Source organism: Rhinopithecus bieti, unplaced genomic scaffold (genome assembly GCF_001698545.2).
Source record: "Rhinopithecus bieti isolate Rb0 unplaced genomic scaffold, ASM169854v2 scaffold_6944, whole genome shotgun sequence".
Taxonomy (NCBI): domain Eukaryota; kingdom Metazoa; phylum Chordata; class Mammalia; order Primates; family Cercopithecidae; genus Rhinopithecus; species Rhinopithecus bieti.
In genome coordinates this window covers 386,771-403,830 of record NW_016805767.1, presented here as the reverse complement: position 1 = coordinate 403,830, position 17,060 = coordinate 386,771, and the positions used below count along the sequence as shown (strand labels likewise).

General features: G+C 41.0%; 2 protein-coding genes across 5 annotated transcripts in view; one reads left to right on the top strand and one right to left on the bottom strand.

Moving 5' to 3' along the window:
• MATCAP2 (microtubule associated tyrosine carboxypeptidase 2) overlaps window positions 1–912 on the bottom strand; it is a 62,964-nt gene extending 62,052 nt beyond the window's left edge. For both annotated transcript variants that reach the window (XM_017873706.1, XM_017873708.1), the window contains exon 1: window positions 754–912. In XM_017873706.1, coding sequence (XP_017729195.1) covers window positions 754–861 — 108 coding nt within the window. In that variant the 5' untranslated portion in view covers window positions 862–912. The remainder of the gene's footprint in view (window positions 1–753) is intronic.
• The window catches only part of ANLN (anillin, actin binding protein), a 68,086-nt gene continuing 51,581 nt past the window's right edge, over window positions 556–17,060 (top strand). For 2 of the 3 annotated variants that reach the window (XM_017873705.1, XM_017873704.1), the window contains exons 1-3: window positions 590–831; window positions 7,316–7,469; window positions 10,114–10,428. In XM_017873705.1, coding sequence (XP_017729194.1) covers window positions 814–831; window positions 7,316–7,469; window positions 10,114–10,428 — 487 coding nt within the window. In that variant the 5' untranslated portion in view covers window positions 590–813. Of the gene's footprint in view, window positions 832–7,315; window positions 7,470–10,113; window positions 10,429–17,060 lie in introns of all 3 variants that reach the window. The other variant, XM_017873703.1, reaches the window with a different exon arrangement.

The window sequence follows — 17,060 nt, the reverse complement described above, 5'->3', positions numbered from 1 at the left end:
CTATCTTTTTTTTTTTTTGTATTTTTAGTAGGGACGGGGTTTCACCATGTTGGCCAGGCTGGTCTTGAATTCCTGACCTCGTGATCCGCCCGCCACAGTGCTGGGATTACAGGTGTGAGCCATCGCGCCCGGCCAACACAAGGGGTCTTAATCCTGTTTTCTTTTTTGTGGCAGGGTCTCATTTTGCCGCCCAGGCTGGAGTGCAGTAGTGAGATCACAGCTCTCTGCAGCCATGACCTCCTGGGCTCAAGTGATCCTCCAGCCTCAGCCTCTTCAAATGCTGAGATTATAGGCAAGCGACACTACTCCCAGTCTTAATACTTTTTTTAGGAATGAAGGAAGGCGGGAACGCCCAAACGCGGTTGGTGTGAAGCAATCGCCTTAAAGCTGAGTGGAATGTGTGGTTGTTGGGGGTGGAGCCGAGAACCCGACGCGGTTGGAGAGCAGGAAGCGCCCCGCTGCCCCCCTCCATCCCGCGGCCAGGGCTGCGAGAGGGCCGGGAAGGAGGCGGGGCCGCCCTTGGGAACCACTGGGCCTGGCGCGGCCACGTGACCGAGCGCAGGGGCGGGGAGAGGGCGCCCCGGCTCCACCCAGCGCGCATGCTCGCGGCTCGGCGCTGAAATTCAAATTTGAACGGCTGCAGAGGCCGAGTCCGACACTAGAAGCCGAGAGGAGAGGACAGCTGGTTGTGGGAGTGTTTCCCCGCCTCAGACTCCTGGTTTTTTCCAGGAGACACACTGAGCCGAGACTCACTTTTCTCTTCCTGAATTTGAACCACCGTTTCCATCGTCTCGTAGTCCGACGCCTGGGGCGATGGATCCGTTTACCGAGGTGAGTGAGTTTGCGGGTGCAGCCAGCCATGACCCACCGCTCTAGGCCCCAACCCCGCTTCCTCTGTCAACCTCTGGGCGAACCCCCACAGGGCGGAGGGCGCGTGTGTGCGCGTGCGCAGTGTGTGCGGGCGGGGGTCGGACTGGCTGAGGATGCAGAGCAGGAGCCGAGGCTGCGGCCTGCTGTGGTTGGTGGGTTCCTCTGAGATTTTGTTGTTCCAGTCCTACAGATAAAACTCAGGGAGGAAGGCTTTGAGTCTGTCCTAAAAGGCGGTAGTGAGAGGTCTTTCAGCCCCCGTTTTTACCATGTCCCTCTGCAGTCCTGGCCCAGCAAGAGTGAGGCGCAGGCCTGCGGAACGGGTCCTGCTGGAAGCAGCTGGAATGCTCTGCAGGGCGGGGTCCGGGGCGGGTGACTCAGTGCGGCTGCCCCCGGGAAAGGCAGTGGGATGTGTGATTTGCGGAGTTCACTCAGCTCGCAGAGGAGATGCTAATGACATGACAGCAAAACGTTAAAATAAGCAGGTGCTAGAAACCACTGCACCTTGATATCCCATTGTTCAGCTAACTAGCGAAGAAGTTCATACCCGGGACTGACATTTTAATTGAAAGGAAACAGTGCAAGTGTGTCGACCACAACTATCAGCTCACGATTTTAGAGCAAAGAAATAAACCTTTCGGTGTTTATGGGGCATATCATTACAGTACTTATTTCATCTTGTTCCTTTGAGATTGCGTATGGGTTACATCGTTATTGTGTCGATTTTAGCTTTTGTGGAGACTGTGCGTTGTCACATTCGGGAGTGTTTTGTTGCCAGTTGTCCACTCCCTTTTATTCCAGGACAGTTCCTCTTTCTTCAGGCTGTTGTGCAAGTTTCAAACTGTTGGTTTTTGAGTGTTGCAAAGTGGACCTAAAACTGTGTTTACACTGATTCAAAAACTTCAATTCTGTGAAGAGTAGTAATTCTTTCGGGGAGATGTAATTATAATTCTGTAAGTTATGTGTAAGATATTAATTACAGGTTTCAGCAATTAGAGTTTACTTATATTCAAGCATGACATAATCTATTTTTCTGTTTCAAATTCTTAATCATCTTGGGACAAATACATCAATTTTTTTCACCTTCCTTAAAGATTCTAATAGAAAACCGAGAGCATATTTTGTATCAGCCTTAAAATAGGGCTGGTCATACACCAGATACCTTTCACTTACACTGAGGTCGAAAAGAGTGTATTTTATCTAAACTAGAACAGGATTCCTTAAATCCTTAGCCCTATATGTCCTCCTAAGTAACAGACAGGAACAAAGTATTTTTAAGTTGGCTGAAAATTGCACTTCATTTTACTTAAAAATGTCATTCTGAAGGTAGTACAAATTTCAATTGAAAGAAACTTTACCTGTTGAGATCATTTTAGAATGTGCTCAGAAATATGTATGGTTTATTTTATGAAAAACTAGATCACTTGCCGTTGGAAAAACAGCTTAGATGTCTTTTCCTTAATAGGTAATGAATGAATTACTTGAATTGATTCCAACTCTTGGGTGCTTAATTATAGCATTTATAACATTTGCACAGTGAAATAAGCTACTGGTACAGTTCTTTGTCTATCGACTGAAAGTTAGTATAAAATGACTTTCTCAACCAGGGTTTCCTCTCAGAAACTTAGGAAAATTGAGAGACTATGGTACACAGGAAAATTGGGAGACTATTTTCTCAGTTCTCCCAAGGATAATTCAACGCCACCCTGCAAACGTAGGAAATAAGACTATTACATTAACGCCAGGGTATTAGGGCTTAATTGTTTTGGTAACTCTAGTTACCAAATCATGGTAAACTCTCTTTTCCTCAAACAAGACTGTTTTGCATCGCCCTTCCTCCCTGCTGTTGCTGATACTGTTCTGGCACTCTTTTGTTTTTTTTTTTTAAGACGGAGTCTCGCACTGTCGCCCAGGTGACAAAACCATAAACTCACTACTCATAACATCAAGAGTCGGAAGCTCTGCTCACAGGTGATAGTTATCCCAGTACAAGAATACTACAAAGAAACCCAGAGTAAAGTCTACCAATCCAGAACTTTCTTTATAAAAACCTTGAAAGAGAAAAAGCTGTCATTAAAATACTTCACAGAAGCATATTTTATTGTAGAATTTCTCTTATTTTCCAGAATTAAATGAAAGTCCCTGGGTAAGAGCTGCTAGAGCATATTGAAAATAAGAATAAGTTAATTTATATTGAGTCTACTCTGTTAAAGAAGGCAAGGAAATGAGTGAAATCTCCTAGAAAAATTTGTCAGAAATGACTTTGGGGTGCATGTGGCAAAAGTTGTTCAGGCACTATAAGCTTCAGTTTTCTGAGATTCATTCATGTGGGCTATCTTCTTGAATATGTTATTGCAGTTTTTTTTTTTTTAAAAGGCCTACACTGTTGGAAGAAAGGTGTGATATTTCAAGGAATATGCCTTGTATTTAAAAGAGTTTTAAAATTCCTGATATACTATAAAGAAGGGCTACTTACATTTATTGAGCTATTGAGTTTATATATTTCAGATACATAATTTCTTTTAAATTAATAACCTTTGGTGTTTATAGCTTTATTTCACAGATTAGGAAACAGTTTTTGCATATCTATTAATTGTTTTTTTTAATCTGGGAATTTTTGAATCTAATGTAAGCAATAGAACATTCATATATGTTTGAATGACAAAATCACATTCTTTCTTTGTGACATACGGCTCATGGTAACTGAAGCTGTGCTGACTCACAAATGTTCTAACTGACCAGAATGGAATGTGGGCATGTCTATGAATGAATATAATTAGGCTAGTGTTATATCTGGGAAGTGATAGATATAGCAATTGAAAAATCACAAATTTATTAATTTAGAAAGGAATCATTATTTCTTTTCCTCTTCTTCTTTTTTTTTTTTTTTGAGACAGAGTCTTGTTCTCACCAGGCTGGAGTGCAGTGGTGCGATCTTGGCTCAATGCAACTTCCGCCTCCCAGGTTCAAGTGATTCTCCTGCCTCAGCCTCCCAAGTAGCTGGGACTACAGGCGTGCGCCACCACACCTGGCTAATTTTTGTATTTTTAGTAGAGACGGGGTTTCACCGTGTTTGCCAAGCTAGTCTCAAATTCCTAGCCTCAAGTGATCTGCCTGCCTTGGCCTCCTAAAGTGCTGGGATTACAGGCATGAGCCACTGTGCCCAGCAGAGACTTTCTTATAAAGGGTTACAATCTACAGTGTGGCCATCCTGACAGGCTGGAAAACATATTTACTAGCTTCGGGCAGAGACTGGAAACAGGCACTTCAAGAGAGGAGAAGGTGGAACAGGGATTTATGCCTGAAGGGTTAGCCAAGTATACATATTCAACAGGTTATAGGCAGAGCTATGAGTATTTACAAAAGGGGTCCCGATGGGTGGGTACTGAGCAAACATGTGGTTACATGCATCCCATGTTCACTTTGGAATGAAGACTTAACATGTAAATACATTACAGTTGGGCCCTATATGTCAAAAGGTGAGGTGGAGACATGAAGGCATTCAAGTGAGCAGCCTTTGTAAACTGGCCAGAACCAATTCATGGTTGGTGGTCTTCTTACTGAGAGAGAGTTATCGAAATCAATCTCTTGTCCAATTAAAGCTGTAGTTGTAGCTTGTGGAGCATGAGGGTTAGTCATTGTCCGATGGCAGATGAGCTGCAATTATTTTAATATTTATTGCTTATCTTGAGGTCAGTGCTTGTTCAGCTACTAGAGTAAAAGAAAAGCTTTGGCATTTAGAAGACAGTTTATTTTTTAAGTGTAGGGAGTTTGTGACTTAACCCTTGCCTGGCATGGCCTTAGGTCCTATTTATTTGTTTAGAGACAGGGTCTCACTCTGTTACCCAGGCTGGAGTGCGGTAGCGATCACAGCTCACCGAAACCTTGAACTCCTGGGCTCAAGTAATCCTTTTGCTTCAGCCACCCCACCCACCAGGTAGCTGGGGCCATCGGTGTGCCCCACCAGGCCTGGCTAACTTTTGTATGTTTTGCAGAGACAGGGTCTTGCTTTGTTGCCCAGGCTTGATCCTGTTTATAATTTGATATCTTATTGCTACAAAGAGCCTTCTTTCAGTCTTATGATCTCTATCTAACATTAATGCTCATCAGTTATTGTGTCTAAACAGCAAAAGGAGGGGTATAACAAGGTGCATGCAGCCTCCTGTCCCATCATGGCTGAGAACTCAGTTTTTAAGGTTTCTCTGGGGTCCCCTTCGTCAAGAGGGAGTTTTTCAGTTGATTGAGAGGATTAGTATTTTATTTTTAGTTCTCATATTGTATCATGGGAGAAATTATCAGACATATATGGATTTGTGAAACAATATGCTTATTCTTGAATTTGTTGAAGGACTTTTATTTAGCGGGTGAAGGTCTTGTATTCTGGAAGCCATTTGGTTCATAAATTAGTTTTTCTGTGATTAGAGCATTTCAATTTAGTGTCATTTTTTTCAATGAACTTTAAATTAGAAATCATTCTTTTTTTTTTTTTTTTTTTTTTTTAAAAAATTTAAATTTAAAATATTTTTTTTTTTTTTTTTTTTTTTTTTTTTTGAGACAGAGTCTTGCTCTGCCGCCCAGGCTGGAGTGCAGTGGCCTGCTCTCAGCTCACTGCAAGCTCCGCCTCCCGGGTTCACACCATTCTCCTGTCTCAGCCTCCCGAGTAGCTGGGACTACAGGCGCCCGCCTCGTCGCCCGGCTGGTTTTTTGTATTTTTTAGTAGAGACGGGGTTTCACCGTATTAGCCAGGATGGTCTCGATCTCCTGACCTCGTGATCCGCCCGTCTCGGCCTCCCAAAGTGCTGGGATTACAGGCTTGAGCCACCGAGAAATCATTCTTAAGAAGAGTAGAGAGTGTGCCTTCTTTCACATTTAGCTCATGTTTCTTTTACGTACTCAGATTTTTAAAAAATTGTTACTCTATTTTAAGGAATTAAAAGAGTCAAATGGAATTTAATTTTCAGCCTGTACTAACTACTGTATCTGAGTATGCAAGGCAGTAGTAATAATCTGCATACCTCCTTTAGTTGTGTGCATTTGAAAGAAAATGAATTGTTTCACAGGGTCTTGTGTTTGAGATTTACTTAAATTGACTTAAAATAGGAACATCAGTTGATTTGGAGTAGAAAGGAGTATTCACGACTTTATGCAATGGCTAAGATTTCAATTTAAAACCATTTTATTATATGTTAATATTTAATTAAATAAAACATAAGACTATTTTGTTTTTCTTTCCTCTTAGGAAGTGTTTTATGTTTTCAAAGGACCAATATGTTATTTATCTCTTGCTGCTTACCACCATCCCAGATTTTAGGGGCTGTATTAGTTTTGCTGCTGTAACAACTTATCACAAATTTAGTGGCTTAAAATAACATATTCATTATCTTACAGTTCTTTAGAGACAGGGTCTCACTCTGAAATCTGAAATGGATTTTACTTTGTTCAAATCAATGTGTCAGCTGGATTGTGTTTCTTCTGGAGGCTGTAGGGGAGAATCTCTTTCCTAACTTTGGGTTTCTAAAGGCCATCTGCATATCTTGGCTTGTCCCGTTCTTCCATCTTCAAAGCCACAAATCACATTACTCTGACCTCTGCTTCCATTGTCATATTTTCCCTGACTCTCATCTTCTTGCCTCTCTGTTTTCCATTGTAAGGACCTTTGTGATTATGTTGGGCCTGACCAGATAATCCAGAATTATCTCCATCTAAAGATTCTTAATCACATCAGTAGTCTCTTTTGCCCTGTGAGGCAACATATTCAGAGGTTTAGGGTATTAGGACAAAAAATCTTTGAGGGACCATTATTTTGCCTACATAGTAGCTTAAAACAATACTCTATTTTCTCATGATTCATTGGGTCAGCAATTTGTATTGTGCTCAACTGGGTTGTTCTTCTGCTTGTCTCTCCAGTGGTCATGCAGGAATCTTCAGTGATCTCGCAGATTATCTGGAGCTGGGTAGTCTAGGATGGCCTTATTCACATGTTTAGCAGTTGATACTGACCATCAGCTGGGCCATGTGTCTCTAATAGACTTAACCTGGGCATGTTCACTTAGTGGCAGAGAGACCCCAAACTGTAAAATCTCTTGATGCCTAGAAGTCTCACAATATCACTTGTCCGTATTTTATTGGTCAAAGCAGATCACAAGGCCAGCCCAGATTCAAGGGTAAAGAAATAGATTCTGTCTTCTGATAAAAGCAGAAAGAATTTGTGGCCTTTAAAAATCTTATATAAGTAACTTTACACATTTTATTTCCCCTGTAATGTTCCTATAATAATTATGACATTGGGGTGCTCATTTAGTGAATCTTGACGTAATTGCTTAGGATTCACTTTTGAAGTGTGTTTAACTGTCATCCTATGTGGCAATTGGTGATTTTAGAAGATACTGCAATTTTATGAACCTTTGATTAAACTTGCGTTTTAACACTGATACATTTATTTGTGTAGAAACTGCTGGAGCGAACCCGTGCCAGGCGAGAGAATCTTCAGAGAAAAATGGCTGAGAGACCCACAGCAGCTCCAAGGTCTATGACTCATGCTAAGCGAGCCAGACAGCCACTTTCAGAAGCAAGTAACCAGCAGCCCGTTTCTGGTGGTGAAGGTAATAGACTTTGTGGGGAAAAATAACATTTGCTTTTTTTTTTTCTTTTGAAGGAGACAAGCCCCAGACACTTCATTAGCACATAGAAGAACCAAGCTCTTTGGGAGACAAATGTAACAGCCTCTGGGGGAAATAACAGCCTTCTATTCTATTTCAGAGTTATTATATTAGGCCTAGAACCCATTGGGTTGGAACAGTTTCTTCTAACAAATATTTCAAGTTAATTGATTGAACTTTATTTTCTCCAATCTGAAGTTATCCTTAAAACTTCAAGGGAAGAAAAATAAAGGAGTAGGGTAACATTTATACTTACAGTAGTGTGTAGTTTTTTATCCCAGAGGTGGCAGAACAACTGGCCACAGAGTGTGGATGGTGTCTCTGGTACCAGCAAGGCAATGGAAGGCACACTGCCAGTGCTTGACATTTAATGAACCTTTTTCACCCTCTATTTGCTGAACCAACTCTAAAGTGTAGGTTGTTAAATCTCCAGAAGTGGTGGAATTAAACACAAGCACACACACACAAACACAAACTCACCTGTAGTCTTACTCTTCCCTCAGTCCTGGGATTCCCAGCCAGCATCAGCCAGCCTCCTTAGTCTTTTCCTGGAGTGTGGAATAGTCTGGAGATAATAATCTTCCTTAGTATGACTGTAAAATACTGTAATACCACTGTAAAATAAAATATAGAAAAAAATTACAGAGGGAAAACCAATTTTTTTTTTTTTTTAAAGAGAAGAGTACATGGGGCTAGCTCAGTTATTTTGGAAGCTAGTCATAGAACAAGAATTAGTTTTCATACATTTATCCATTTTGAAGGGAGAGTGAAGGAAATACATTACATATTATATGGTATTCAGCCAGGAAAATAGGGGCCTGTCCCTAGTCCAGGATCTTCTGTTTTCCCTGTGAGATGGGTTTGTACTATTGAGTGCTATGTATTTGAAAACTAGTGTTTGGATGCTTAGATAGAAGTTCAAAACTATATTTTGATGTTTAGGTAGAAGTTCACATTTACTGTTTTAGATAATTGTAAACTAGAATAATTCTGTATTTCCAGATGGTATCGCATGTTAAAGCAGGAACACTTTCAAAAATTATTAGGTGTGTTCATAGTAAATAGATCCATAAATGAGTTACAAAACATTAGAAAGTTTCCAAAATAAATAAAGGAAAAGAAAAGAAAAAAGAGCCAGGTGGGGTGACTCACGCCTGTAATCCCAACACTTTGAGAGACTGAGGTGGGCAGAGTGCTTGAGCTCAGGAGTTGGAGACCAGCCTGGGCAACATGGCAAAACCCTGTCTACAAAAAATACAAAAATTAGCTGGGCATGGTGGCACATCTATAGTCCCAGCTACGCGGGAGGCTGAGGTGGGAGGATCACTTGAGCCCAGGAGGTCGAGGTTGCAGTGAGCTGAGATTGCACCACTTCACTCCACCCTGGGTGACAGAGTGAGGCCCTATCTCAAAAAAAGAAAAAAGAGACAAAAAAGTAGAGTAGGGAAAAAATAGATTAGAAAGTTTCATGATGTATATTGACTTAGGTTGATGTCAACAAGAGCAATCATGATTTATTCCTGATACTACTTTGGTCACTGCCAGAACATTTGGTTAGGCAATTGATGAAACTGTCCTAATATGAAATGTACATTCTTTTAAAATATTAATTTTCCAGAAGATATATTGAAACTCAGTTGTAGTTAGAAATAATATGCCTTATGGTTATGATAATTTTTTTTTTAATTTTAGGGCTTTTTCATTTATTTTATAGGTGTTCATAGAAGCTTGAAATATGAAATGTTAAATATCTGTACTGGTGAATTTGTTTGGTATTGACCAGATAATTCAGTCACTTTTTCTGTCTCCTGTCGTAATCCTAAACCTCAAGCCAATTGCCCTTCTAACCATGCTTATTAGTTATTTTCCATGAAAGAAAGTTTCAAAACCAGAAAACCTGGTTTCTACACTCAGCTCAGCTGTGTGACTTTAGGTGGGTAACTGAATTTCTCTAGGCTTGGTATTTCTTATTTGAAAGTGAGGTGATTAGGCTGTATAATCTTTAAAATCTGTTAGAATGCTTTCTTATTCTGTGTGTATGCACTTTTTATTTACTATTGTCTTAACACTATATAAAGTGTTACGCATATATTTTGAAAATGTTATTTAAATATCTTTTATTTATTTTCATTTTTCCATAAATTATTGGGGTACAGGTGGTATTTGGTTACATGAGTAAGTTCTTTAGTGGTGATTTGTGAGATTTTGGTGCACCCATCACCTGAGCGGTATACACTGCACATATTTGTAATCTTTTATCCCTTGCTCCCATCCCGCTCTTACCCCCAAATCCCCACAGTCCATCGCATCCTTCTTATGCCTTTGCACCCCCATAGCTTAGCTCTAAATATCTTTTCATTAAGGTTTTTATACTATAAATTATGTTTGCTTGAAAAGATCTTTCATATCAGATTTCTAAGTTGCTGAAAGAGAATGGGGTTTTACATATTTCTGGTTGTAACTAAAATCATTTAAAATAATAGGGAGGGGTGATGTTTTATTAATTTGTTAAGTATCTACCCTCAAGTTTTTCATGCTGTGAGAAATTGCAAATTTTGAATGTCTTTTTTCTTCTTTTTTAATGTAGAGAAATCTTGTACGAAACCATCACCATCAAAAAAACGCTGTTCTGACAACACTGAAGTAGAAGTTTCTAATTTGGAAAATAAACAACCAGTTGAGTCATCATCTGCAAAATCTTGTTCTCCAAGTCCTGTGTCTCCTCAGGTGCAGCCACACGCAGCAGATACTGTCAGTGATTCTGTGGCTGTCCCGGCATCACTGCTGGGCATGAGGAGAGGGCTGAACTCAAGATTGGAAGCAACTGCAGCCTCCTCAGTTAAAACACGTATGCAAAAACTTGCGGAGCAACGGCGCCTTTGGGATAATGATGATATGACAGGTATGAATTGTATAGATGGTATGGCCCATACATCTGTTCCAATAAGATGCAGTTTGGTATGTTAAACATTTGATCCGTTAACTCATGAAAAGTAAATGCTTTTGTTTTATCTATATGTTGAGTATCCTTTGCTTGCAAATGGTTTGTCTACCAGTAGTATACGTTGGTTTTGTTTAGACTGAAGTAGATCACAATGAGTTTCTTGGACTAGTTCGTAGAAACCTGATCTTATGCATTACCTTAATATCTGCAACGAAAAATAGCTGAGAACAAACTGCACGTGTCATTAGCATTGCTGACCCTCAGCTCCATGTTAAAGAAATCCTATTTCATGGATTCAATAATTAAATAAACTTGAGGGACTAAGGTATGCAATGCTGTTCGGTAGGGGAGAAATAAAATGTCAAAAAACATAAATTGAGCACTACAAAGTATATTATTATGCACAGTGCTGGAAACGAATGAAATGACTTGATCCTTGCCTTTCATGAGCCTATCATCAGAAGGGGTACCTGAAAAGTAAAGCAACAATTATGCAACAGAGTTATTTACGCTATGATCAATTTCACTTATCTCTTGCCTTGTTACAAAAAAAAAAAAAAAGCCTTGAGATTACTTATAAAAATATCTGTATTACGAAACAAGAAAAGTAAAGAAGTCAAGGTGAAGAGAAAATACGGGAAGGAAAAACAAAGAAGGGAAAAGTAAAGTCATTTTATTAAATGCAGACTGTAAAGTCTTCCTTTTGCTAGTGGCCCATGTGAAGACATGAAACACTTATCAGTTACATGACTAACAAGCTAAAAGCAGAACTATCTTTGGCACTAAGACTTGAGATTTGGCACTAAGACCTGAGAGAACTTTCTTTCATGTGTCCTTAAATATGACCTGGTGGGAGCCAATAAACCTATAAGGTTTCTCAAGGTAGGCAGATGTCCTGGCTCCAAGCTCAGTAGAAGCATTTCTTTTTTTCTTTTCTTTTTTTTTGAGACAGAGTCTCACTCTGTCACCCAGTCTAGAGTGCAGCGGCACAGTCTTGGCTCACTGCAACTTTCGCCTCTCAGGTTCAAGTGATTCTCGTGCCTCAGCCTCCCGAGTAGCTGGGATGACAGGTGCGTGCCACCATGCCCAGCTATTTTTTTTGTATTTTTTGGTAGAGATGGAGTTGCACCATGTTGTCAAAACTGGTCTCGAACTCCTGACTTCAAGTGATCGCCTGCCTTGGCCTCCCAAGTGTTAGGATTACAGTAATGAGCCACCGCGCCTGGCAGTAGAAGCATTTCTATAGTGAGCTAGCACAGTGCAGGTAGACCCCACGGTGCTTGCAGGCAGCTCAGTGGCTACTGGGCCTCACCCAAGGAAGCATTCCTTAGGTGGTTCTCAGCCTGGCTGATTGTATCAGAATCACATAGACCATAGGATTAGAATTTCAGAAATGTGGTGGAGCCCCAAGGTGTGCTTTTGTCTTATTTTTTTTAAAGCTCTTTAGGTACTTCTGATGCATAGCCAGAATTGAGATCAAGTGATCTGAAGCATGGGGCTGGATAGATGACAGATATTTTAGACTGGATTAAACTAGATGGACTACATATATTTCAGGCAGCCTTCCATACGTATCAATTCTTTTCTTTTAACTGAAATTTTGATAAGAATTAGCAGAGAGTTTAAGATTATGTTTTCTGACAGCGATGATAATAAGCTCAAGAGCAAACAGTATGTAAAATGCTAGGCATTGCAAATCTTTTTTATTTTAATGTAAACTTTTTTATTCTAATAGCTTTTAATTCTTACCATCTTGAGACCACTTTTATCTTCATTTTATAGAAGAGGGAAACTGGGTTCATACAGGCTAATAAACCTGTCCTGGTTAGCCGGCTCAAATGCAAATCCCAATGGTTTGACTTTAGAGCTCTTAATTCCTGTGACCTACCTGATGATTTTTTTTGTTTTGTTTTGTTTTGTTTTGAGACAGAGTCTCACTGTGTTGCCCAGGCTGGAGGGCAGTGGCATGATCTCGGGTCACTGCACCCTCCACCTTGCAGGTTCAAGCAATTCTCCTGCCTCAGCCTCCCGAGTGGCTGGGATTACAGGCGCATGCCATCACACCTGGCTAATTTTTTTTTTTTTTTTTTGAGATGGAGTCTCGCTCTGTCACCCAGGCTGGAGTGCAGTGGTGCCGATCTTGGCTTACTGCAAGCTCCGCCTCCCAGGTTCACGCCGTTCTCCTGCCTCAGCCTCCCGAGTAGCTGGGACTACAGGTGCCTGCCACAATGCCTGGGTAATTTTTTTTGTATTTTTAGTAGTAGAGATGGGGTTTCACTGGGTTAGCCAGGATGCTCTCAGTCTCCTGACCTCGTGATCTGCCCGCCTTGGCCTCCCAAAATGCTGGGATTACAGACGTGAGCCACCCCCCCTGGCCATTTTTGTATTTTTAGTAGAGATAGGCTTTCGCCATGTTGTCCAGGCTGGTCTTGAACTCCTGACCTCAGGTGATCCACCCACCTCGGCCTCCCGAAGTTCTGGGATTATAGACGTAAGCCACCTCGCCCAGCCACCTGATGTTTTTTGGCACATAGCATAGTCTATGGTATCAATTAATACCTATTTATTTTAGTAGTGGTGAGGTAAGAGGTAGGACTTGACTTCAGATGTGGGTTTTGGACACTGAACAAGATTGAGAAATAACAACAACAAAGAAATAAGAAATTTAAAAAAAAATTGAGGACTAGCTAAAACAGGGCCTAGGGCTAAGCTGCTTACGCCTGGGATTACAGGCGCATGCCACCACACCCAGCTAATTTTTTGTATTTTTAGTAGAGACAAGGTTTCACCATGTTGGCCAGACTGGTCTCGAACTCCTGACCTCAGGTGATCCGCCCGCCTCAGCCTCCCAAAGTGCTGGGATGTGAGCCACTGCATCCTGCCTGCACCTAGATTATAATATTAGCCTTCTAACTGTTCTTCCTGCTTCAAACCTCTGCCCTGTCCAGTCCCTCCTCAATTCTCACACCAGCATGATTTTTCTAAAACACTTGCCTGCTTCTGCTTTAAACTCTCCCAGGACCTCCCCATCAACTGATTAAATTCCAATCTGGACCTGCTGCTTTTTCAAACATATCTCTCTATTTTGACACATTCAGAATGGAAAAAAAATGTAGCTCTTACTTTTCTACCGCTTGCTTTAAACACCAGGATAGGATCTACTTATACACACACTCTGCTCATGTTACCTCTGCTTTCCATACATTTTTGTTTTTCTGACTAGATTATCTCCATTCTCTGAAGCCAGTTGTCCTTTAGAGTCCAGCTTAAGGAGTCTCTTCCTCTAGAAAAGCCTCACTGACCACCACCTTCCCTGCAATATCCTTTATATACTTCTGTTATTTTCCCTAGAATAAGCACTGTCCTATCAGCAGATGACAGTTTTATTGTCATGTTTTAGGAATGGGCTTAATAAGACCTCTAGCTCTTGTGACTATACTCTGTGGTGCATGCCTGTAATCCCAGCTACTCGGGAGGCTGAGGCAGGAGAATCTCTTGAACCCGGGAGGCAGAGGTTGCAGTGAGCCGAGATCGTGCCATTACATTCCAGCCTAGGCAACAAGAGCGAAACTCTTTCTCAAAAAATAAAATAAAGTAAAATATAATCTAGTTGCAAAGAGTGAAGGACTGTGGAAATGAAGAGGAGAAGCTGGATTTGAGACATATAGGAAACAGACTCTAGGACCTAATGACGGGATGGTGGAGGATGAGGGAGAAGGGAGGAAGAGGTCAGATTCCTGGCCCCAGTGACTGGATAGTTAGCGACGTCTTTTCCTAAGATGAGGAGGAATATGTTCAGGGCAATTTCACCTTCAGATACGTTATTTGGGATATCTGTGGGCAAGCCAAATGGAGATATTTGGTAGTTGGAAGACTGTGAAGGATAAGCCAGGAAGGACAGTAGAGAATGATGTCACAAATAGAAAGCGAGTGATATATTTTAGAGATGTCAAGAAATACAAAGCCTGCAAAGTGTGAACTGGCATCTAGTGACAATGGCAAAACCAACTTCGGGGCAGTGGTACAGGCAGAAGGTCAGTTGAGTGAGTTAAGTGGTGAGTGAATATTGTGTAGGGAAAGAGGGCCAGTAGTTAAAGAGGATGTATATCAATGAGGGGATGTTTATTTTTTTTTTGAGACGGCCTCGCCTCATCGCTCAGGTTGGAGTGCAGTGGTAATGCTCTCAGCTTGCTGCAACCTCCTCTACCTCCCAGGCTCTAGCGATCCTCCCACCTCAGTGTCCCAAGTAGCTGGGACTAAAGGCGCAACACCAAGCCCAGCTAAATTTTGCATTTTTTGTAGAGATGGGATTTTGCCATATTGCCAAGGCTGGTCTCGAAGTCCTGAGTTCAAGCAATCCACCCTCCTTGGCCTCCCAAAGTGGTGGGATTACAGGTGTGAGCCCGCCACTCCTTGCCAGGATGTATGTTTGTTTGTTTATGAGAGGGAGTCTTGCTCCGTCACCGAGGCTGGAGTGCAGTGGCACAATCTTGGCTCATTGCAACCTCCACCTCCTGGGTTCAAGCGATTCCCCTGCCTCAGCCTCCCGAATAGCTGAGATTACAGGCACCTGTCACCGCGTGTGGCTAATTTTGTGTTTTAGTAGAGACGGGGTTTCACCATGTCAATTAGGCTGGTCTCGAACTCCTGACCTCAAATGATCTGCCTGCCTCGGCCTCCTAAAGTGCTAGGATTACAGGCTTGGGCCCTTCGTGCCTTGCCAGTATGTTTATTTCTAAGGTAAGAGAAACTTGAGAATCCAGTAGTCTCCCCGCTTATCTGCTGGGTATATGTTCCACGACCACCAGTGGATGTCTGAAACCTCAGACAGTACGGAACCCGATTGCCATCATTCACACCATCTTTCTGTGCATCTTCCACCTGGAAATGTAATGCCTTTTCCATCTTCACTTACACACACTGTGGCCATAACTTTCGTAGTTTGAGGTACGACAGCAAAACTCCATGAATTTCTTTTATCTTCCTCACAATTTCATGGATAGAAGATTCATTTTTACCATAGATCTTAGCAACCTCAGCATATTTTCTTTCCTTATTAAGTCGAGAACTTTCACCTTTTGACTTCGAGAAAGCACTTTATGGCTTCTCTTAGGCGTATCCGAATTGCCAGCATCACTGCTACTGCTCTTGTGCTTTGGGGACATCATTAGAGCAGATAAAGGCTACTTGAACACAAGCACTGCATACTCCAGTAGTCGATCTGATAACCAAGATGGCTACAAAGTGGTTATGGGGCGGGTGGCTTCTACAGTGTGGATATGCTGGACAAAGGATTCATATCCTGGTCAGATGGTGCAAGATTTCATCATGCTACTCAGAACAGTGTGCAGTTTAAAACTTATGAATTGTTTATTTCTGGAATTTTCCATTAAATATTTTTAGACAACAGTGGACTGCTGGTAAGGAAACTGGGAAAGTGAAACTAAAGATAAGGGTTGGGCTACTGTATGGTCATATACCACATATTGATGTTTTGGTCAGTGGTGGACTGCATATACAATGGTAGTCTCATAAGATTATAATGTACTTTTAATGTGCTTTTTCTATATTTAGATGTTTGCTTACCATTGTGTTACAGTTGCCTGCAGTATTCAGTAGAGTAACATGCTGTACAGGTTTTTAGCCTAGGAGCAATAGGTTTTACCACATATCCTAACTATATAGTAGACTACACCATTTTTGTGGAAGTGCTTTCTGTGATGTACACATAACAAAATCACCTCATGATGCATTTCTCAGAAAGTATCCCCATTGTTAAACAACTCATTACTGTGTTTATGTGCAGAGAAGAGTTTGTAGAGAAGGAGGGGGCTTATTTCGAGCAAGGTCCCTGAAAAGGTTTTGGAGGGGCAGAACTGAAAATTCAGCAGAAGTAGAAGCTTTGGACAGGAGGAATTCCTCTTTCCTTGATTGAATTTGTGGAGTAGGAAGTGCTGTGAACCTTGGATTCCCTATATACATGCCCTAGGGAAGGCCTAGATTCTTCGTCAGTTAAATATCACTATTTGGGATTTCTCTCCAAATGAAGTAATTGTTCAGGAAAACATTTGGTTGTTTTTGATTTGATCTAACCCTGTGCTACCCAGTACAGGAGACACTAGCCATATGTGGATGTTTAAGTTAATTAAAATGAAATGAAATGTAGTTTATCAGCTGCTCTAGCCACATTTCAAGTGCTCATTATTCACAAGTGGCTAATGGTTACTGTATTGGACAAACATTCTGTTGTACAGCAATGGTCTAATCCATTTTTAAAACAAAAAGTTTCTGTGAGATACATAATTTTAAATTGTGCAATGTTATATATAACACCATGAATTCATTCTAAAATATAGCCTCTCTTATTCATGATCCATCGAAAATGGAAAAAATAGGTATAATAGGTTTTTTTAAAATTTTGGATTTAATATCATTTGATTTAAAAAGATGTTGTCAAATTTAAATAACTTGATAGTTTCATGCATGCTAGAACTTTTCACTGGTTCTTAAACCTATTAATCTCATTTAAAAATTCTGCATAGAGTGATCCTGGTTTTTTACATAAGTATTACTCTTAAACATGGTTTTTA